The following is a 23,806-nucleotide window of genomic DNA, read 5'->3' on the forward strand; positions in this document are numbered from 1 at the left end:
ACCCCAGTGGCTAAGCAAGAGATGATGGTGGCTGGGACAGTGGTGTTGGCTGAAGAGATAGAGAAGTAGTCCATTTCAAGATATGTTTGAAGTAGAACTAACAGAATGTGATGACGGTGAGAGGAAGGAAAGTGAAGTTAGTGGATCAAGGAGGGCTTCCAGTTTCTGACTTGGGTGGCTGGGCGTGTGGTCTGATACACAGGTATTGAAAAGACAATAGTCAGTTTCCAAAGTCTGAGTTACCTGGTATTAAATATTCCACCTATGAAGCCCAGGGACAGGTACAGGCAAACCCCTTTTCAGTTTGTCTTTTAAAATCTCCAGCAGTCTGGCAATCCACCCTCACCCATGATCTCCCCATCACATCAGTTTTAACAAAAGATTACTATTTTCTTTATTTCTTTATCCAAGCAATGCCAGGATAAATATGAGAGAAAAAGAGAGTATTTATCATACTGATTAAGAGCAGGGCCTCTGGGATTAAATCCCACCTCTGCCTTAGGTAACAGGGGCCTTGAGTAAGTTCTGTAACCTCTCTGTGACTCAGTTTTCTTATCTGTGAAATGGCGGCAACAATAGTACTACTGCAAAGAGCTGTCATAAGGCTTAAGTGGATCGATTGTATTTCATGTATTTAGACAGAGCCTGACACCATAAGTTCTCAGAGCCATAAGTTCCCAGAGAGTGTTAGGAATTGCCATTGCCTTTCACTGATGCAAGGTTCCCACTTCTGTAGCATTGTTCCATGCTAGAGGCTGCTTTGCAGAGGAGAAAGCCTTTTTTGAGTCAGGTAGATTTGACTTCAAGTCTCCACTCTCCTACTTAACCTCTCGGAACCCAACTTTTCTTACCTGTAATGTGAGGACAGTAATACTCACTTTCAGTGGTTATTAGGAGGATGAAATCAGAAATCTTTGGTCACTACCTTGTATATAGCGGATGCTCAATAAATGTTAGATTTTTTCCTATTCAAAAGGAGTTTCTCTTCCTAATTTAAATAGAGCATCTCCACCCTCTACCACTAAAAAGACCTCAGTAGGAGAAAGGCAAAATTTCAAAGCCTTCATAGGGTTACAGTTTATGAATAAGGTATGTGAGTCAGAAATTATACTTTATTGCCCTTTTTGGCACAATATGGAGCTATTTAAAAGACAGGAACATGAATGTAGACTTCTTACATCCCTGAGAGAATGGTCCACAAAGATTCCATTTGGCCCCCAAGTCATCTATATTTCCCACTGTCAGTTGGACTCTTCCTGCCCGCACTGTCACCTTGAACAATCAGAGTAAGAAAACACAGGCACTGGCCCACAGAAAACACTCTTGGCTGTCCTGAGAAGTGGAGATTCCTTGGGTTTTTATTTTCCGTTTCCTTTGGCACACCCGTGCGGTGGCAGTTTGCTGTGGATGCCACCCTCTTCCACCTGCGTCCTTATGATGGCCTTTCCCTGGGTTCTTGGTTCTCACCTCTTTCTGGCTCACATGAGCCATTTGTATTGTTGCCTAAGTTGCTGTGTGTCCCATCAGGAGCAGCATTTAGAGACTCATTTCCAATGTAGAAGGAAAACACTGTCTGTGTTAAGGGAAAGGGAAGTGTTTATAAGCAGATGGAGATTCCCGCAGAAGAGTCTTTCCCCTTAATCCTTGAAGTCCACTCATCCTGTGCTATGGCTGACCCTGAATGGATAATATAAAGGCCTTCCCTTTGATAGGCTTTTGGGGAATTCCTGGGACTAGACAGCAGTATCCACAGAGGTAAGAAGACCAGCACATATGACTACAACAACAAAGTAAAAAATGCTCAAATAAGACTAACAAGAGTATCTTTGGATTTCAGAGAACAAATCCGTCAAGGCCTAGAAGAACTCCAGAAAGTTCTGCCAGGAGGAGACACTTACATGCATGAAGGATTTGAAAGGGTAATTTTAAAACAGTTTGAAATCCAAATATAAAGCGTGATATTGAAATATCAACATGGGGTGACTGGTGAGATAAGGCACATATATTAAGAGGGCTGACTAGCACCCAATAGCAAGAGAGTACATTTTCTTCCCATAAGCTTGTACACTGATAACTCTAGCCAAAAGAATTAAAGAAATGGATTCCCTTCCTCCTTCCCTGACCCTGATGAATGGTTTGTTAGCTAATGGTTGGCTGGCAGTCACAAATTCATGCCACACACAAGTCCCGCCACTCCAAAAATGTCCTTTGTTGGAAGTCAGCTTCGGTGATTGAGGCAGAATTTCAGGGACTTCAGCTTTAAGGGAAACAAGTACTAGGCCATAAGGAATAAGACATCAATCCATGTTGACAACTACAGTCATCTGTCACTTAACAACAAGTACTAGGCCATAAGGAATAAGACATCGATCCATGTTGACAACTATAGTCATCTATCACTTAACGACAAGGATTTCAATGAAATGCCTTGTTAGCCAATTTTGTCATTGTGACATCATAGTGTGTACTTACACAAACCTAGATAGTATAGCCTATTACACACCTAGGCTATATGGTGTAGCCTATTGCTCCTAGGCTACAAACCTATACAGCATGTTACTGTACTATACATTGTAGGCAATTATAACACTAATGATGTTTGTTTCTAAACACAGAAATGGTAATGCATTGAACTACAGTGTTACCACAGCTACGATGTCACTAGGTGATTGGAATTTTTCAGCTCCATTATAACCTTAGGGGACCACTGTCATATTTGTAGTCTGTCCTTGACCAAAACATTGCTATGCAGCAAATGACTGTATACTACTTAAATGAGAGGTAACTTTACATGGATATCAGCCACTGATAATTGAGCAAAGCCTGGGTGAATTACGTAAGGAATCAAGACTGAATTGGCTGCATATTCAACAACAGAGCCCATTATCCACTATGGTTTTTGGAGCGGCAAACAGTGGTTATAAGTCTAAGGGCTCTTTCATATGTTTTTCAGGCCAGTGAGCAGATTTATTATGAAAACAGACAAGGTAAGACTATAGTATGAACTACCCTTATGAATTATTTAACTTTTTCCGTGTTTGTTGCTGAAAAAGTGCTTCAGTCATTTCATGTTTCAAAAGACATGTATGATATTACCTGTAATTCTTAGACACACATTTCATCACAAACAAGGAATGCATAGTAAGGTGGCATGTATTGGGTCAAATTCCACTGTCTTGTTGATGCCAAGAAAAGTTATATAAAAGTAATTAAGATCCCATTTTGGCCACAGTCTAATTCCCATGAAGAGTTTTGCATGTTGAATTCATTAAATTAGTAAATACTTGCATAGGTTAATAAAGTCTTGGATTTTTATGTAAAATTTAATTTTCTTGTTCGTCTCTGAGCTCCAAGCCTCTTCATTACTGTGACTGAACATAACATTAAGATCAAGATACCAGTTTGATTTAAACTTTCCTATATTTAAATGAAAAAACTGCATAAAATATACTTAGTAGAGTGCCTAGCACATAGAAATTTTTATTATTTTAGCTATTATTACTACAGTGTCTTTTGTGAGTAGCATTTCTGTATCTCAGTCAAATCTCTTAAAAAAGAGATTCAATATTACAGTACAGATTTTCCTCCCAGGCCTATAGAGGAGTCCATTTCTTGTTTCATCCTAAACTGCAACAAACAGAACAGACTCAATATCAACACCAAATCTTGCTAATGTAAATCAACCATGAACGTTGATATGAGAAGCCTAAAAATCACTGAAATAATTCTAGTAGGTTTTGCCAACTGCTATAATTCTTCCAGTCAACTTGTAAATCATGATGACTATTACTTTCACCAAACTGTCTTCAAGGGGTGGTGTATGTGGTCCATTACAGCAGATGACAAGGACTCCTGAACAGCCCAGGTGGGAGTTTGCTCACAGCTTGGGCAACAGTTATGTGTCTGCTTATAGAAAATAATCACACTTGATTCACTGGTGCTACTCCCAAATGTTGGTTTAGTGACCATTTCACCAGGTTTGGCCATTTTTCGAGATGAGGCTGAGAAATGAGAAAGAAAAACCTATTCCCCCTAAAGTCTGTCCCCATGGAGGGTCCTTCTTCATGCTGGAGTTGCTTCCAGGCCCAAAAGAAAAGTTGGTGATTCTCACAATATTGACTTTGGGTGGTTGAACTCGTAAGAGGTTGAATCCCGGGACTGAGAGGGTGTTTCCCTGGGTGGGGCAGGGTGGACTGAGCCAGTCTGTATTGTGTTAAACAGGGTACAGGACAGCCAGCGTCATCATTGCTTTGACTGATGGAGAACTCCATGAAGATCTCTTTTTCTATTCAGAGAGGGAGGTAAGTGACGGCCTGGCTGTGTCTAAACATATACATGGAACGGGGCTTCTCCTTTCTAAAATGGGCCACACTGTCTCTACTCATGTGATAGGTGTTCTTTGCAAATCCCCTGAATGAAATAGAGTTTCATAAGTAGAAATAATAATAATAATTCGTGTTCTACAAGTGAATTTTCATGTCTTACACATGGTAAATGTTTTCCCCTTTCAAAATTTTTGCATATTACTCTGTTTTGAAGGATTAAAAATATCTACCCTGCCTTTATAGATGGCATTATATTGCTCTAACAGTTTTTAAATACTGTATATCACTTATAAACAAATAAACATTGATATAATTTTTCCGTATATTTTCTACTAAAACAGGAGGAAGGGAAAGAATTATTTGAAATACGTAAGAGCCAATCTTGTCAGAATGTATTAATCATTGAGATTTTCACTCTAAGAACCAAAGTTAAACAGCAGTTGGTAGCAAAGTTAAATTGTCATCTCTCTTTTAAGAGTTCCTTTTTTTCCTTTTCTTTGTGTTCTCAAAAATTATTCCTCAAGGCAAGTGGAAAAATTCTCTCAATGAAGATTTTACCTTGTATAAATAGACTTAGAAAAAGAAGTTTGCTGATGAATTGAAAACTAATGTTTATACTTACGAAATTTTCTTTCAAGTTTCACATTTGAGCTATATGCATAATTAGTATAAAAGGAAACAAGTTAACCATAGAAATGTACTGAAACCATAGCCTTATTAGTGACAAAGGGTCATTCAGGCCCAAGGTAGAAAGAAACAACATCCTAGAGATGCAGGCTCTAGAAGAGGAGTTAATGGTAGCATCACACTTTCCTCAAGCTCTTAACAACTATTTACTTTAAATTCAGCTCTTTCTACAAACACAAAATACATATTCATTCATTTATTCATTCAGTGTTAACTGAGAGCTTGGCATATACTTGACCATTTGCTAGAAACTAGAGGCACAGAGGTGAGTGAGACACAGCTGCTGCCCTCATGAGTCTTACCATGAAATAATGGTCAGCCTTTTGAAGCCTCCACTGGCAGAGGACTTAGAGAAATTATGTAGGTAAACTCTCCTCCCACTAGTACGAAAAGTAACTCTAATGAGGAAATACACAAGGTAATATGACAGACACTCCCTGAGCATTTGGAAAATAATACATCTCTGTATTTGAAAGTAGAAACTCACTATGTGATGGGAATGCAAGATGGCTTGATTGAGTGCCAAATAACAGTCAAATAAAGTAAAAACCCTAATAAGGAAAGAATTGAAACTAAAATAAATGATGGGGTGTCAGAGGCTTAAGATAGGGATTAGTGGGAAGGAATTTTAGGTATGGCACACACAAAGTTGGGAAAATATTCAGAGTGCCAGCAGAAGGAGAGCTTCTGAAAAAGAAAGATAAAACTCAAGATATAAAGAAATTGAATTTTTCCCTTCTTGAAAATTCTATATAAAGTCCAACTAGAGGAGAAGAATCACAGAGTTGTTGCAAATAAAGTTGGGGCTACACTGAGTCTAAAAGTTTATTTTATCCTAAAAGCAGCAGGGAAATTTCTAACATGAAGGAAAAAAAGACATATGTTTTTGTCCTTTCTAGAATTCAGTGTTAAACAGAAGTGGATTTGAGTACTAAGAAAGGGAAAAAATAACACAATCAAAATCAATATGCATATATTGAGCACTCACTCTATGTTTGCTATCAGTTATTAAGCACCCACTGTAAGTGCCAAGGATTTCCAATTTTTTTTTCCATTCTGAAACACAGGAGAATCTGGAAATCAGATTATCAGAGACTTTAATAAATCAAATATTGAAATCAAGCCAAAATCTGGGTATTATTCATTATGTTGCCATCCCAAGGCTTAATGTAGAGATCATGGATTTACCTATTCAAATATGGACCACAATTTCCATACCATTAAACCACTTTATTCTGTAGGAATGAAAAGGGCTTTATTCACAAAATGTGCTGACGTTTATGAGTATCTACGTGGTTCTAGCCGCATGTGAGGAGCTCTGTAAATGTTCTCATTTAATCCCCAAAACACGATACAGAGTAAAGCCAGGGGTCAAACTCAACTATATCAAGTTCCAAAGGCCCCATTCTTTTGTGATATCACGCCCCCATTACAAAGAAACGTATGTCAGTAAAAATCCATCAAAGGAATAGAAAAGGTAATCATTTCCCTGGAATATTTAACTTAGCCTGCAGTTTTCCCTTCCTCCCCTCATCTTTCAAAGCCCTTCATCAAGACTCTACTTCAGTGTATCTTTTCAAGTCCACCATGTGTTATGTTAGAATGTGATGTCCACTGAAGTCTGAGCTTCTTGGGGACAGGGATTGCCTTCTCCAGTATGGCACCAGGCACATGGTAGGTGCTCATTAAATACCTCATCATTGAAGTTAGTCAGGTAGCTCCAAGAGGAGTTCATTTGTCACTGCTTCTCTTTCTAATGTCCTTTCTTTCCTTTTCCCAGGCTAATAGGTCTCGAGATCTTGGTGCAATTGTTTACTGTGTTGGTGTGAAAGATTTCAATGAGACACAGGTATGGTCATGGATTTCCTCAGGTTTGGAGCATACTGAGCTTGTGAATGATGAAGAACATGTTCAGTCAGCGCAGAGGGCAGATCAATGGAATAAATGCCCCTGAAATAGGTTATTTTTCTAGAAATGCTAAACAGGAAGGAACTACTGGTTGTGTAAGGAATATGAAGTCATTTGCTGATGCTCTTGAGGTCTTCAACACAGACCATCAAGGCAGCATCTTTCTTGGCAAACATTAAATTGCCAGGATGTCAAAAGATATTTGAATTAACTTGGAAAACTTGGGTTTTTTCTGTTTGTTTGTGTTTTGAGACAGTCTCACTCTGTCACCCAGGCTGGGGTACAGTGAGCTGTCTCAGCCCACTGCAGCCTGTGCCTCCCAGGCTTAAGTGATCCTCCCACCTCAGCCTCCTGATTAGCTCGGTATACAGGTGCACATCTTAAGTAGCTGGGACTACAGATGCACACCACCACACTTGGCTGTTTTTTTTAAGTTTTTGTAAAGATAAAGCCTCACTGTATTGCCCAGGCTGGTCTCTAACTCCTGGGCTCAAGTGATCCTCCCACTGTGGCCTCCTAAAGTGTTGAGATTATAGGCATGAGCCACCACACCCAGGCCAAATTTAATTTGACAAGTATGATTTTCTTATTCAAATTACAAATGTTCCTTTTCACCCATGAAAAATGCAATGCATTTTCAACACAAAAATATGGAAATAATTGGACAAGTGGGCAAAAAACTGTGTATAGGTGCATATAATAAGCAAGTTGTAAAAGCTTACTAGCAATCTAAATACATGTTCCTCAATGTAGTTCATAGTTTCTTTTTTTTTTTTTTTTTTTTTTGAGACGGAGTCTCACTCTTTTACCCAGGCTGGAGCGCAGTGGCACAATCTCGGCTCACTGCAAGCTCCACCTCCCAGGTTCACGCCATTCTCCTGCCTCAGCCTCCCGAGTAGCTGGGACTACAGGCGCCCGCCACTACGCCCGGCTAATTTTTTGTACTTTTTTTTTTAGTAGAGACAGGGTTTCACCGTGGTCTCGATCTCCTGACCTCGTGATCCGCCCACCTCGGCCTCCCAAAGTGCTGGGATTATAGGCGTGAGCCACCGCGCCCGGCCTTTCTTTTTGTTTTAATGGCATAGGAAAATGCTCATGATATATCATTAAGTGAATAAAACAAAATTACAAAGCAGTGAGAATACTATGTGCTCACTTCTAAAATAAACATTTGTATGTTCACATAGAAAAGGTATGAACAGTATCAAATGGCTAATAAAGATAGATAGATGATAGATAAACAGACAGAAGGATTATGAGTAACCTTTGTTTTCTTTTTGTTTTAACTCTCCTGGATTTTCCTAAGTTTTTACAATGAGTAAGTATTACTTTTGCAATCAGTAAAAACAATAAAACATTTTTTTTAGAAGCCATAACATAACAACATAACATAACATAACAACAGCTGACACTGACTCTGTGGCAGTCACAGAACCACACAGAGATCTGGGGGCAGACAAGCCCTACATTGGCTTCTCCTGGCCCTCAGTTTCCTGCTCCATAAAGCAGGAGCAGCCAAACCAACTGCAAGGGCCCTTTCCTTAATGGGCAGTTTGGGTGAAAGGTGAAGGTGGCCTCACCCAACACCAAAGCTTGAATTTAAAGTTGCTCTGAAAGGGAATTTGAATCTGCTTGATTCAGATAAAGTTGCCAAGAGGAATTTGGGTGAATGGGAGAAAAATGAGCCCATGGCCTGTGCCCAAATTTATAAACATATCAACCCAGGCCAAGCGTTCATCAAGCTGGGCACTCTTACCTCTGCTCCCGAGGAGAAAAGTATTAAATGTAAAAGCTGGAGCCAACCCTTGGCCTGCTCCAGAGAGGCCACTGGTGAGCTTGTTATTACTGATGGCTTTTCAGGGCAGCCCCTGAGCCCAGTGAAGTCCTCATATTCCCCTGGGTTCTGAATATAACTAGAGCCCCTTAGCCCCAACGGCTTTCCTAAATTTTCCACATCCAAGCCTAACAGTCTCCCCGTGTGTTTGTGTATTTGCTGTGTTCTCAGCTGGCCCGGATTGCAGACAGTAAGGATCATGTGTTTCCTGTGAATGATGGCTTTCAGGCTCTGCAAGGCATCATCCACTCAGTAAGTAGAGCTCTTCCTCTGAGACTGGACATTCAGGCACCTTCTGTCTCCGATCTGCTATTAATACCCCAGTTCCATCTCTCCAAACCTGGTGTTTTTCTGCTTGAGAGAACATCATTTCTTCCTATATCTTTGTGTCTGCCACGTCCCATCTCTCCCTACTGCCTTTTACACATCTTTTCTCAATTGTACCCTGCAGTAGAAAATTAACAACTGAAAGGGGCGCTGCTCTGGCAGTGAGCCAAGCTTCAGGAGGCCCTCTCCATTCTCCTAACTGGGCGGACTGTGGCTGGTGGTTTACGCTTGACCACCTCAGCTTTCCCACTGTGACTGAACGCAAGCTGCCTTCAGAGCACTTGTAGGCTGGACTTCTATCCCTTGGCCATTGGATGCACTTTAGACCAGGCTGTCCATTGAAGTCATCTGCAGAGATTTAAAAAGCACTGCTGCCTAGGCATCTGGTCTGGGGTACAGCCTGGACCTCAAGAGTTTTTTTAAATCTCCCCAGGTGATTTTAATGTTGAGACCCACTGCTTTCGACCTATAATCCCCAAATACATGGGCTCCAGTGTTGTCCAGGGTTTGCACAGTCACCAGTCCTCCTTCACACATAGGTGATTTTCTTCACACCTTTTCCTGAATGGTAAACAGGACACTGGCTTCCAGGGCCTCTATTCTCCACCTCCCACACACAGGTAAGGCCCTTGGTCCAGATAGAATAATGGATGCTGCTGTCTTAAAGCCTCAGCCAGCAGGTCAGTATGTGTGCTGCACCTGCAATGATGTTCAGATGCTCTGCAGCCTCCACCGTTAGATTTTGTGATCAGGCAGGCATCTGTGATCTTCATTGGAAGCTTACCAGGCTACAGAGTTGGGGTCCAGGATACAAATTCAGAGCTCAGGGGATCACTTTCCTCTTAAGACGTCAAGGGGGTCTTGATCCAGGGGTTACCAGCCAAGGGCTCAGCATCTGCCAGCCCTCCCAGACCAACCCAGGAAAATTCCAGCATGGCTGTGCCTCCGTGCTGCTCTCCCTTCAGAGTTTGCTAGGAGCTCCAGCAGAGTGGAATGCAGAGTGGGAAGTAAGAAGCTCAGAGCCCGGCAACCCAGAGTTTCACTGGCCCACATAACACTTAGAGATCCTCGGACATTTATTGTTTGGAAACAGGGACTGATGATGACTTACATCATAGGCTTGTTTGAGGATTACAGGGATTACTGGTGAAAATTCCTAATATTTTTCCAGACACATAATAGGCACTCAAGACATACGAATTATTGCCTCTTCCACCTCCCTTCCCCATCATATGAGGGATATTAATGTCAGCTTCCCTTGATCCCCTAAACATTCTTGAATATGCATAAAAATCACTTGAGAATTATGTTTGCAATACCTATTTCCAAGAGATTCTATTGCATTGAGTTTCAGGTGGATCCAAGGGATCCATATATTTCAAATCTGCTTTTTTTTTTAAGTGCCCCAGGTATGCTTTTAGAACACTGACATATCTGACCTTAAGAATACAGAATTGCGAAAAATCATCCCACCTCAGGTTGGGAATTTCTGTCTTAATTATGTTCCAGTGACAGTTGTTTTATTCAAGAAGTGCTTGTTTGCAAAGAATATATGCCTACTCAAGCTACCTTAACCAGAAAGTGGAAATTATTGATAGCATAGAGAATTATCAGACCCAGTTATAGGTCCACAGGTGAAGGACTCCTACTCTAAATTATTTCTGGGGTCACTGTGGCATACTTGACAGTGTAAGCAACAAGAACTACAATAACCATGTAAAACAACAACCCAAGGGATGCAAAACATGATTAATACCAGGACTGGGGGCTAATCATGGATTCTTAAGAAGCTCAGAGGTGGATTATTCTGGGCAGGAGTCCTCATGAGAAGGCAGGGCAGACCTGAATCATTGAAAGACCAGGGAAAGGTGATGGATAGCACCAAAGGAGAGATATTATGACCTCAACCTAGAGGCTGGAAGACAGAAAAGTATACTCAGGGGTCAATAATAATAATAATACCTATCTATCTAGTGGGACAGTTCAGGTAAAGGAGTCAGGAGTAATGGAAAATTAGCCTAGACATTGGGTTGAAACTAGATTAACATGAGCCTTGAAGGGGTTTTGCCTCTAACCTATAGGCAGTGGGTGTAATTACTGAAACAAGTTAAGAAAATAATCTGATGGCAGTGCTTGTGTACATAGGAGGGAGACTAGGGATACCCAGAGAGACTGTAGGTCAATTAGGAGGCAATAGTCCTGCTTTAAGATGGCTAGATTCTGAAAAGGGACAACTCTTTATCTGTTCAAACGTTCTTATGAGCCGTGTGCCTAACTCCAAGTGTTGTTTCTCACACAGATGATTGGATTCTTTTTGTATGCATAAATCAGTGTTGTCCTTGAATACATCAGCCTTAGCAACTCATCCAAGCTCAACATGAGCCCAAATGTTTGTAAAACTTCCTCCATCCCCAAATGGAAATAACTGCAAAGATCTTTAAGAAATTTTAACGAAACCATCATTCAAAATAGGAAGAAAACTAATTTGAGACTTCAGTCTCCAAACTTTTAGCTGAATGATAACATTCTTGTGAGCTTTTATCTGTGAGTTATGCTAGTGGTTTTGATCCTTCCAGTACTCGAAACCCATGTTTATGGCAGTTGTTCATTCATTTGCTTGGACAGAGAAACAGGGACAAGTAGAGTGAGCTCATCTTTCTCAAATCAGACAGAAATAATTATGGCCTAAAAGTTGGCTAACTATTTTTAAGAAGTAGATTCATTTCCCCTTTTGGATACTGAAAAGAAAACTCTCAATTTTCCCCCCATCTGAAGCCTCTATCCCAGCTCGTTCCCATGAATGTTGTTTTGTGGCTGGTTATTTTCTCATAATAAAATAGGACTGGGCTTAATTATCCAAAATAAGATTGCAGAGCAGCTTCTAATAAGCTCAAATTCTTCACAAAGTCTTCTGCCCATAATGCCCATATTTTTAAACCTTAAATTAATATGCAGGGACTAGTATTTATTCATATATCAAATACTCATTGAAAATCTTTTATGGCAGGCTCTGACCATTCAGTAACAACTAAAGCAGGTAGAGGCTCTGTCCTGGTAGAGCTTACAATCCAGTGGGAGAGATACATTAAAAACAAGTAAATAAATAATCATGTGGAATTAAAATTGTGATAACAGGAATAAAAGAAATAACATGGCCATGAGATTAAAAGTAAAAGGGATGACAAAGAACCCAGGTTCCTTTGAAGAGATGAACTGAAGGACGTAATGGAGCCATCCATTGGAAGGGCATGGATAGAATGTTCTTGGCAGAGCACGGCCCAGGACAGTGCATAGGAAAATGAAAAACCAGTGCTTAAAGTGAAGAATGGCAGAAGATGAAATGAAGAAGCAGGCAGAAGCTAAATCGAAGGACAATAGGAAACTATAGCTAGATGTAGAGTCTGACAATAGAGCAATCAGTCTTGAAATCAAGACTCAGGAAATCTAGACATCATGGCACTCAGAATCAATATCATTTCCGCCTTTGAAGAAGAAAACCCACTATGACTTGAACATGTTCTCTCTATTAGCTCCTCTACCAGGCACTTGACAACCACTCTCTAAAGAAGGATTTATTGTCCCCATTTTATAGGTGAGGAAACTGAGGTACAAGAAGGTTGGAGAAACTGCCCTCAGGTCTGCCCTTTCATAATGGTGGAGTGGGGAATTTGAACTCAGCTCTGGTTCCAAAGATTCTGCTCTTTCCATGACATTTGGCCATGAATGTCTGAGGAAATGGAAAATCACCACTGGATTACCAGGAGCCAGTTGCCCAGGGCTTGGATTCATCAAATCCCCAGATGCTCTGCTTCCTCAATCTGATGCTCATGTTTTGATCTTTCCACTGTTCTTCAATCCTCTCTCCTTCAAGAGGAAGTACTTATGTGTCAGATTTTTCAAAACGTTCCCACTTGTTTTCCATTTTAGTTTCTCAACTGAGAGAGATAGGAAAAGGGCAGAAGAAAATTAACATTAGCTGTAGAGAACTGACTTTGGAACCAGACATTATCCCTTTTTCCCATATAATATTATCTCATTTAAAAATCATAAAAATGCTGCAAAATAAATATTCCTATTCCAATGTTACAGATGAAGGCACTGAAGCTCAGACACACAGCCCTAAGGGGGAAAGCAGGGTTAGAACCTGCTTTTTCCTTGACTCTAGAGCCCATGATTTTTCCTACCTTTGTTTTCTTAGGAAGGTAAAAATAATCAAAACCACCATTCAGTGAGTTCTTACTATGTGCCAGGTACTGTACAAATCATTTCACATAATCATCTCCTTGAATCCTCACAGGTGCCATTTGATGTAGAAATCATTACCCCTTTTATAGAAGTAGATACTAAAAGTTCAGAGAGATTCACTAACTTGTCCAAGGCCACACAGCACAGTGAGTAGTGATCCCGAATAGACAAGTCTTTCTAATGCCCACGATGTGAATGCCCACTGTGCTCTACTAAACAATGCAGGCAGGCCAGGAAGCAGCTCCGTTTCAGAGAGGAAGACACTGAGGATCGAAAAGGTGAACTGGCTTGACAGAGGCAAGACCAGAATCCATGTGGCCTGATCTGAATACACCATGGATGGGCAGGGGAGCACTTTGCCTCTTACTACCAGGTGGAGAGCACCTCCAGAAATCATTACTGCCCAACAGATGAAGTACCATTGCCCTGAGAAGCTGGAGAATTGACACAGGCTGAAAGGAACATCTCCCCTTCCACACTTGCACAGGACTCTACCTCTGAGGACCATGACAGTTTTCCCACTCGCTTCTGCAGAATATAGTGATAAAATTACAAGAAGAAGTCTGAATGGTTGGAAGATTGTAGCCCTTTAAGCCAGTAACACCGTAAAGGAAGAAACCATTCCTGTGCCTTCTCATATTGTGGCTTCTTCAGGGAATTTCCACTGACCACAACTGGTCAATTTAGCACCAGCCCTCGAGCAAAAATATGAAGCAAAGGTCCAGCAAGGCTCCTGGGTCTTTGTTTGCCTTTTCAAAAGTGCTTCAGGCAGTGAAACAGGAACCTGCATGAAAGCTGGGTTCAGATGACACCGAAATGGGTCAGCAGCTTTGAATCCCAACACTTGGCCTGGTTACTGCAATGCCAGCTCCTCCTCCCAGCTATCCCCACTTGGTGTGCAATTGAGGGTGGTGCCTGAAACCAAGGACACTGTCTGAAAAGGAGAGCCCATAGTTGCTGGCACCAAGCCATCTTCATCTAGGAGAATTTCCCTAGGGTAAATATTTAAGCCGACATCAGGCTTCCTATTAAGGAGAGTGAGTCAGCACATAGAGCTTTCTGCATGTTTGATCAACAATAAACAACAAGCATTGAGCAAACACAACTATGTTTGCAAGGGTTTCTCGCAAGCTGTGGCATGACCATCCTTGTTATCAGGGAAACTGTGAGATCAATGGAACCGAGGAATCAATCTATTGCATGGTATATATAAATTTATTTTATTTATGAAAACCAGATCCTGTGCTGATTTGTCCCTTCCACTCATGGGAAGCAATGTAACCCCCTAATCTGGCCCAGGCCCTAATGAAGCTGTGATAAAAGGCGAAATCTGTCTTCCAGGCTTGCCTCCCAGCTACTCTTCCAAGACCCCAACAGGAACTGCAGAGGGTTTTCCTATGATCAAAATTCATGTCACATTCCCAAAGTCCTGGAAAGTGCCTGCCTTATTGAACTAATCCCTTTTCCAGGGCTAGCAGCTGGGGAGGCACATTTCAGCAGCAGCCGCTCTTCTTATAAATCAGGCTTGCTGGTCATTGGAGGCAACCTCCTTCCCTTCCTTCACCCCATCTGAATCCTGTCCAAAGGCACCCTTCAGTCTTCCTATCTCTACAAAGCCTGCCCTGCTCTCTCCTCCTCCATTAGCTCTCCCTGCCTTGGACTCCAGTGGCACCAATTACTGGAAGCTCTTGCTTGGCACGTGGATCTGTTCCATGCCATCTGCCATTCCTCCTGGTCACATGCTAAGTTGTGCAATCCCAAAGACTGCCCCGTGTGTCATATTTCCCATGATATCCAGCCCTGTGCTTTGCATATTTATTAATTATAAAGCAACCCAGAGTACCATAGAGCTTTTGTGACCCAGGGAAGACCTACACTGCACAACAAGAGGGCAGTCTGTGGCTCCGTTTCTTGTAAAATCCCCTCAGCCCCTCCCCTCTCCTCTCTTCCAAGATTGCATCTGTAAAACATGGCATTTTGGGCACCATTCACATTAGCAGGCTTGGATACAAAACATAAATAGAACCAATTGTAATTTCTTTAGTGGGCAGAAAATCTTTAAAAAAAAAAATCTTTTGCCTCAGCAGTCATTAATTAGACTCAGATTTTGCAGACACTCGGACCAGGCATCTCTCCTACACTATTATTTCTATTCAGCTTATCAAAAAGTCCAAATTGAACAAGAATTCCCAGAGTTTGAAGAGGCTACAAAGATTGCAGAGGGGCATGTTCAGTTAATCCTCAGATCATTCCCATTCTTCCTGCAGCCCCTCCTCCTATATCGAGGAATCTGCTGAGACCCACTATAAAAGCAACAACGGAATTTTAGAACGAAATCAGCTCCCAAGAAAGGCCACTCACTTTTCAAGTCTGCTTATCTTACTAAATAAACCACATTTTGAAGTTCCCAGCTCTCTGAGCTTTTCTTCTGCAGACGTGAGAGGAAAGTGGTTTAGTGGGGAAACAAATGAATTTCCTCACTTTTAGAACCTTGTTTATTCTACACTCCTTCGGATCAGATTCTCACTGAGTGTGAAACTAACAGAGTAGCATCTATTTAAGTGAGTGGGGTGCCCTCTCTCAGACAAAAACTTTGGCATGTTTTAAGAATAAGCTTTATTGTTTAAGATACACGAACTGCTTCAAAATGTGTTTTGTTGCATCTAAGAGTGGTATAATGTATTTGGTATAGGGTATTGGTGTACATAAAATCATATATGAATCCCAGAAATATGTGTGTATAATATTCCATATTTGTATTTGTAAAGATTTTTTTTTTAGAGATGGGGTCTTGCTATATTGCCCAGGCTGGTCTCAAACTCCTGGCCCCAAGCAATTCTCTCACCTTCACCTCCCAAAATGCTGGACTTACAGGCGTGAGCCACTGCACGTGGCCATATTCCATTTTTATTTAAAGTCAGACTCTGTAGAACTGACATGGATCTGGGGTAATGTCCATGGTTAACAATATGTGTGCCTATTAAAGTGTGAGCAGAATTTAGTTAGAAAAGGCAACTTTTTTTTTTTTTTTTTTGAGACAGAGTCTCGCTCTGTTGCCCAGGCTGGAGTGCAGTGGCGCCATCTCGGCTCACTGCAAGCTCCACCTCCCAGGTTCACACCATTCTCCTGCCTCAGCCTCCTGAGTAGCTGGGACTACAGGCGCCTGCCACCACACCCGGCTAATTTTTTGTATTTTTAGTAGAGACGGGGCAACTTTTTAAACGTTTTATTAATTAGAGATTAAATCATTTCAAAATTCATGGGGACAACATTGACAGTCCTGAAGATGTGTTTGAGCCAGTTGTGTGTCCCAAGCTGCCTGGCTGTCCCCAGGCTTATCCAATGTGCTCTCTGCCGTCAGCTGTAATAACATTTGTGGCCCTTCTGTGGGAGACTGAGCCACACCCGCCAACTATAGTTTTCTACGTTTTTCCCAAGAAAAGGGGTTGAGGCCTTTACAAAGCTGGCCAACCTAATACAGGGGATTATGATATACCTACAACATTATTTAAGGTAAGCAATTTTTTTTAAATGAGGTATTGAAATTGGCCTCTTGGGAAGGCAGCAAGTCCCCAAAACTGATGGTACTTAATCAGAAGAGAGGAGTATTACAAGATGCAGAATATGGACTTGTATTCAGAAGACCCTGAGGTTACACTTATAGGGGGAAAGGGAGATTAATACATAATATGCTATAATGCCAGTTTATTAAGACATGCAGGAAGTGTGTCATTTATTCATGTATCCAATATTTATTTAATGCCTACTATGTGCCAGGCTAGTCATTGTGAATATAATAATGGGTAAAAACAAACCCAGTCCTTCTCCTTGTAGAGTTTATAATCTAAGAAGATAGTGACCAAACAATAAAAAAAAAAACACTGTAAATTATAAACTAGGATAAGTTATCTAAAGGATGGCAGTTTACGTTAAAATGTGCATGGATATAGAGATATTTCATTGGTCAAATCACCAGCACTTAGGTGGCAGAACTCATATTGGATTTGGAGAGTGACAGAGAGAGCAAGGTTAACTTAAGCGTTCAGGTTTTTGTCTTAGACAACCGAACAGATGTAAATGGTCAGTAGATACTTAACCATCCTTGGCACCAGCGTACTTCAAACCCCATACATCTTTAAACCAGAATTTGCCCTTTACAACAAATAAGACACCAAGGAACATGCTCTGAAAGACTTTCTGAAATATGTGTGAAAGAAAAAGGCACCTATACTGTCAATGGATAAAAGAGGTTGGTCCATTATAAACACACAAGAAAGTTCTCCAACAGGAAATGGCCAAGTAAATAAAGATTGGTTGTTTATTGAAGCAAGAAGCAGAGCAAGTAGTAAAAAAAAAAAAATGCTGTGCCTGTGATAAGGGAGGGATTCCTTATAACTCTGTGCAGATATTCACAATTCTATAAAGATTCTTGAGAAATCTCTGCATAAACTGAGAACTTCATGACAAAGGACATTAGATTTTTAGAATTTGAAAAAATAAACTCTCATATACAACGTGGACTGGTCCACAATGGATTTCACTTTAAATATATCAAACAGCTCCTGTAACTTGGCAAAGTTCTTGTACATCTGCTGCCTCTCTTACTCGTCCTCCCACCAATAATCCAATGAGATGTACAAAAGTAAACTTACCAGAAACAACACATTACAATTATTTAGCTCTTTATGGATTTCAAACATACTTTTCCATCTATTTTCTCTTTGAAATCTGTCCAAAAGTTGGCAGGAAAATAGCATTAACCTTGGTTCAGTTTTTGTCAGCAAATATGATTAAGCAGAAGGCCAGTGGTGGGCGATGGGGTTTAAGCACATGTGAACCACGGTCCATGCCCAAAAGTAGCAGCAGTAGCAATAGTAATGACAAAGGAATAGTTAACAGCAACTGTTGTTTGAATACACGCCAGACATTCTCTTAAGTGCTTTACTGCCAAGGTCATTTTGACCACTCTTCCTGGTGCCTTATTTTCTTAAGGTGCTCATGCTGGCTGGTGACCCAAGGGTTGTTAACTATCTGTGGATCAATCACATCTGTCTAGTTCTGTCTGTAAGACAAAAACCTTATCAGTTTTCCTTGATCTCACGCTCTCCCTCACTGTCCAATCCAATATGAATTTTATTACCTAAATCCGATTGATTTTACAAACAAAATATCTCTGCATTCATGACTGTTATTTTATTTAACCATCATACAGCCCTTTGAAGTTGGTGTTTTTCTTATCCCGTTTTACAGCAGAGGAAACTGAGATTTGGAGGTTTGATAACTTGTCCGAGTCCACATGGCCAGTAAGTGATAGGACTTGGATTTGAATATAAATCCATTCAGAGTCCAAGTCTATCTTCTCAGTCTCCAGAGCCTAAGTTCTTGATGGTAATAGCTACCATTACTTGATTATTTACCAGGTTTTAGGCACTGTGCTATGGGCTGTGCCTGTGTGATCTCATTTAATCTTCCCAAGACAACAACTTTATGCTACTACTTCAGGTAGATACTATTGTTATCCCACTTTTATAGAGAGGAAACAGGGACTCAGAGAGGTTATGGAACCTGCCCAAGGTCACACTGCTCATGAGTGAGTTGACCTCAGCATTTGATTCCAGATTCCAAGCTATTACTCAGGATACTAAACTGCTTTCCAAAATTGGGGTTCAGAAGAGTTAAGGGATTTGTAATGGAGCATAGGTCAGGTAAATATGGACCAGGGCCAAGACCCAACTCTTCACGTGGGATTATACTTGAGGCATGCAGTTATCTTATCCCTCTCTCCTCTGCAGATCAATCATACCCTCACCTCAAAGCCTCTTACCTCTAACATCAGCCCTACCCTGTGTGAGTCTCTTCCACTGCATCTAATGATTTCCCATCAGCGATTCCCCAGTGCTGTGTCTACACCTCTGCCATGGCTACCACTGCCCGGGCCTCACTACCCCCACACAGTCTCCAGTCCCTGAGCTGATCTACTGTCTGCTACAGTTCAGACAGGCTGATTACCAGACAGTCTTGGCTGCTAAGAACCATGAGAACCCTTCAAATCCACCAGCTGCCATTGTGACTTCCTACCTTTTGAAACCAGACATTTCAAATGGGTAGGAGCTCCAGTCCCAGACAAATCCTGCCCATCCCCCTCACTGATAAATTTTACTCTATTAGCTGTATTGCATCCTTCCAGATGTTTTAAGTTAAGATTGGGAAAGCTGTGTTTTTACTGGATTGAATCACAGTGCTTGGCTGACATTTTTTGGCCCTCCCATACACCCCTTAGATTTATCAGCTAATTGCAGACATTTTCAGAGAATAATACAGCATGTGTTTATTACGACAACCCCTGTTAGTGTGCCTTTGTGGTTAAAGACCCACGGATGGTTCCTTTACCAATCCCTGGTTAAGGATCAGAGTCGGTTCAAAAAGGTTGGTTGAAACTCAGGTTGGGTGAAAATTTCATATGTGTGTTTGGGGAATGGGGACAGGACTAGTCCAAAAGCTCTTTTTAAATTCTTGGACTGTTTTGAAGTCTTTAGTTTTGGATGATAAAATGATTTATTAGGAGATGTCAAATGCCTGAGGAATTTTATTTAAAACATCGAAAAACAGCTTTGTGTTGTTCTAATATCACTGTTTAATAAATTTCTCCCTCTGGGCTACCTCTGTTTCTCAAATGTGGGCTGTCTGGAGACTTGTGCCTGAGGACAAGTCAAAGGGGGTGGCTTCCTCCCTTGGTCATGGCAACCACTGGCTGAAGTACCCCATCAAACAGGAAGAGCCCAAGAGCAGCAAGTTCAGGGGTGGGCGAATGGACAATCTTCACAATTCAGGCAGGACTGTCTGGGATGAATCACTGTGCACCAGGATGCTAGCAAGTCCCAGTCCTAGGACAGTGCTACATGCACAAGAGACCGAAAAGACTAGATCAACCATAAGACACTAGGGAAGGCAGCAGGGAAACACAGGTGCCCAGGATATATCCTTGGGGTCCTTGTTCCCAAGTTAGACTGACAATGAGTGGAAAACAGGAGCTCAGTGTTTGCCCCGGGTGCCCAGAGCAGGTGTGTGAGGACCACTGACTCTAACAGAGATGGGCAAGGGACATGGGAGTCCGGAGCATTCCCTTCATGCTACAGTCAGGATAAACTTAGGGACCAGGGAGGAACTGAGGCTGCACCTGTGTCTGGGGTGGGTGGAGGTGGCTAGGTAAGCCAGAGGCTGAGGACATGAGGCAGAAGCTGAAGGAACTAATTACTTCCAACTGCGGAGTCAGGAGGATGCTGCAAACAAATAGGAGAATCGAAGTACAAAAATGCCCTGAAGTTCTACAGAGTGAAGGAAAAGTAGCCAGAAAATCTGAATTTTAGAATTGTCAAGGAGAAATGTTGCTTTTGGTGACGTTCAGGTACATAGAGTTACCTAAAATACATGGTTGGGAGATAACCTATTTCAATGAATGCATCTTAATATTTTCTTAAGCATGTTTGTTCATTTTCTTTCGCAATGCTTCTCTATAAGGATGCCCAGATTTCTCTCTGGAATGGGTAAATATTACCTCTTCTGAGAAACTGATTTGTTTTCATTCCACAGATTGAGAAAGCTCATAAATATTGGCTGTCCTTTTCGTTTGCTACTAGAAAGCTTGGAACTAAGTCCACTCTAGCAAGGAAATAAGCTCCTCACAGCGTATTTTTTCTATGCTATTCTCACTTCTTGCATCATCTTCCCTTTATTTTCCTTTTAGTCAGCCCCACATTTTCATTTATTCTCTTTCATTGATGTCTTGTGATATATCACTTAAGCTGGAACAAAGAAGCATATGTAAATAAATACAACGATGCAAATAAATGGGCGTTTCCCAATGCTAAAAGATGCTTTCTTCTTTCAGACTTTAAATTTTACAATCATATCATCAGTTGTTTTAACAAATGCCCTTTTCAAGAATAGAGAAAGGGTTTCCTTCAGCCCTCTAAACCATCTCAAATTCCAAATTAAGTAAAGATACTGCATTTGGTTGGTAAATTAACTCAATGTCTTATACTTGTTTAAAATACTTGATTCAAATTCTAGAATCAATATTCTCAAGGTAGGATTTATAAATGGTGGAGAGAAACTGAGGTGCTACCAGTGAGAAACCCCACTCTAGCCAGCAAAAGTCTTCATTATTAACCCCTGTGAAGTCACAGTGCTCCGCCGACTCTCCACTCAACCCTGTAAGACTCATTTGTGGACAAGTGTACATTTCCATTTAACTAAGTCTCAGGAGGTCTTCCTAAAGAGTGAGGCACAAATGCCCCCTTCGAAGCTCACATTTTCCAGACTTTTCAAGCAAAAAAGGAACTCTCAGTCATCTGACTATGCAGCTTCTGTGGAGAGTTGACCATTTCCATCCTATCTCTCCAGCTTTATCTAGTATCACTCTTTTATTTCTACTTTTCAAGCTGCCTTTGTTCCAGTTCAAGAAGTCTATGTACTTTTTCCCTTCTCACCTTTGCTCATACCATTCCCTGCCCGGGCCCTAACCCTCCCCTAACCCACTCCCTTTCATTTGAGTCCCACCCTCAGCTCGCAGCTCTTCCATGAAGCCTTTTCTAGCATACCTGCCCCAGCGTCTCCTCCATGAACTCTGCAGCTCCTACTGTCTACTCTTTCACCCTTGCACCTACCAATAGGAGTGGCCATTGGCATTTATCATTTCCAGTGATAAGTCCCATTTCCACAACCCTATGTTAAACCTCTGCAAAAACTAGGACGGCATAGCATAGGCCCAGTAAATACCTGCCAAAAGAGCAAATGAATGAATAATTCTTAGGGCTTTTAGGACACCCAACAGCATCTAGCACGATCTGGCTTAATAAAATGTTTGGTATTGGTACTAGTCAAGATGTTAGACTCCTCCCACCCCCACCCCCACTGCAGCCAAATGTCCTTGAACCTTCCTATCTCTATCTCAGTAGCTAAAAGCAAAACCCTAATTCTGTCTTTGAACAAAATAAGCTGTGCATTGACTCTTTTATTTCCTCTCCTCCTAGATTTTGAAGAAATCTTGCATCGAAATTCTAGCAGCTGAACCATCCACCATATGTGCAGGAGGTAAATTGAAATGAAATGCTAATTGCTTTCATACAATCGATGATATTTTGAGTTCAAGTCACATATGTACTTCATTGGTGGTGGGATGGGAAAGAAGAACAGGAAGGGGGAGGGTGAAAAGAGGAGTTGAAATTGCTAACCAAATTTGCTCCAAGGAAAAAAGGAAAGAAAGAAGCCACATGTCAGTTGTTTGAAAGTTAAAAAAAAAAAAAAAAAAGTCCAAATTCTCTTCTTTCACTGGGCGCAGCACCTCGTGCCTGTAATCCCAGCACTTTGGGAGGCCAAGGCAGGCAGAGCCCTTGAGGTCAGGAGTTTGAGACCAGCCTGGCCAACATGGTTAAACCCCATCCCTACTAAAAATACAAAAAATTAGCCAGGTGTGGTGGTGCTTGCCTGTAATCCCAGCTACTCAGGAGGCTGAGGAAGGAGAATCTCTTGAACTTGGGAGGCAGAGGTTGGGTTGCAGTGAGCCGAGATCCCACCACTGCACTCCAGCCTGGGCGACAGAGCAAGGTGCCATCTCAAAAAAAAAAAAAAATTGTCTTCTTTCGTGGGACCTAATTAGAAGGGAATTGTAGAAATACTGGATTCTTACACTGAATACTGAGTGACTACCAACACCCTACCTCTGGATAGAAATGGAATCACCCCTCTTTTTCATGAGGCCCTGCAGATACCAGACAATCATAGTGGTCATAGGCCATACTGGAAATACTGCTATACTAAAGTTTTTAGTTGGATGCCGGCCTTCTAACACAGTTAATATATTTGTCTTAATTGTTTAATCTGCCAGTCCTTACACAATTGTAGTGGACGGCTCTGGTTGTCCCTGTAGAGGGCCGGCCATATAGTTTTGTCATTAATAAGGAAGTCCCTATGTAAAGAATTAGCCTTCTTCGAGTCACAAGATTTTCTCTAACTGATCAAAATCAGGGTCATACTCTAACTGATCAAAATCAGGGTCAAAATCAGGGTCATAATTTAATTTCATATTTAAATATTTTCATATTTAATGCTCTTGTTTCGTATTTAATCTGCTTAAAACTTCAACCACATTGGCGCTTCTCATATAATTCTTGACAGGTTCCCCATCACTCTTCTTTCATTCATTTGAAAAGTATTCTTAAGTGCCTGCTGCATGCCAGGCACTGTGCTAGGTGCTGGAGATAAGGAAGGAAAAACTCTCTGTGTGAGTTCCTGTCCCCCAAGAAACTTGCATCTTTCACCATTGAGAGTTTACCATTGATATCACCTTTTCAGCCTCCCAAAATACAGTGCCAGTTATTAATTTATCAACAGAAAATATGTCATACAACCTGATAAGGTAGGAAGCATTAAGGGAAGAACTTTCAGGCCTCTTCAAACACTACACATGTCAATGTTTATG

At 41.2% G+C, this 23,806-nt stretch overlaps 1 protein-coding gene across 3 annotated transcripts in view; it reads left to right on the top strand.

Annotated features, from left to right (window-relative positions):
* Positions 1–23,806, top strand: part of ANTXR1 (ANTXR cell adhesion molecule 1) — a 244,427-nt gene that overhangs the window by 62,043 nt on the left and 158,578 nt on the right. For all 3 annotated transcript variants that reach the window (XM_012501213.2, XM_003262494.3, XM_030827130.1), the window contains exons 4-9: positions 1,838–1,919; positions 2,954–2,987; positions 4,222–4,301; positions 6,793–6,861; positions 8,926–9,006; positions 22,359–22,419. In XM_012501213.2, coding sequence (XP_012356667.1) covers positions 1,838–1,919; positions 2,954–2,987; positions 4,222–4,301; positions 6,793–6,861; positions 8,926–9,006; positions 22,359–22,419 — 407 coding nt within the window. The remainder of the gene's footprint in view (positions 1–1,837; positions 1,920–2,953; positions 2,988–4,221; positions 4,302–6,792; positions 6,862–8,925; positions 9,007–22,358; positions 22,420–23,806) is intronic.

The sequence above is a fragment of the Nomascus leucogenys genome, chromosome 14 (assembly GCF_006542625.1).
Source record: "Nomascus leucogenys isolate Asia chromosome 14, Asia_NLE_v1, whole genome shotgun sequence".
NCBI lineage: Eukaryota > Metazoa > Chordata > Mammalia > Primates > Hylobatidae > Nomascus > Nomascus leucogenys.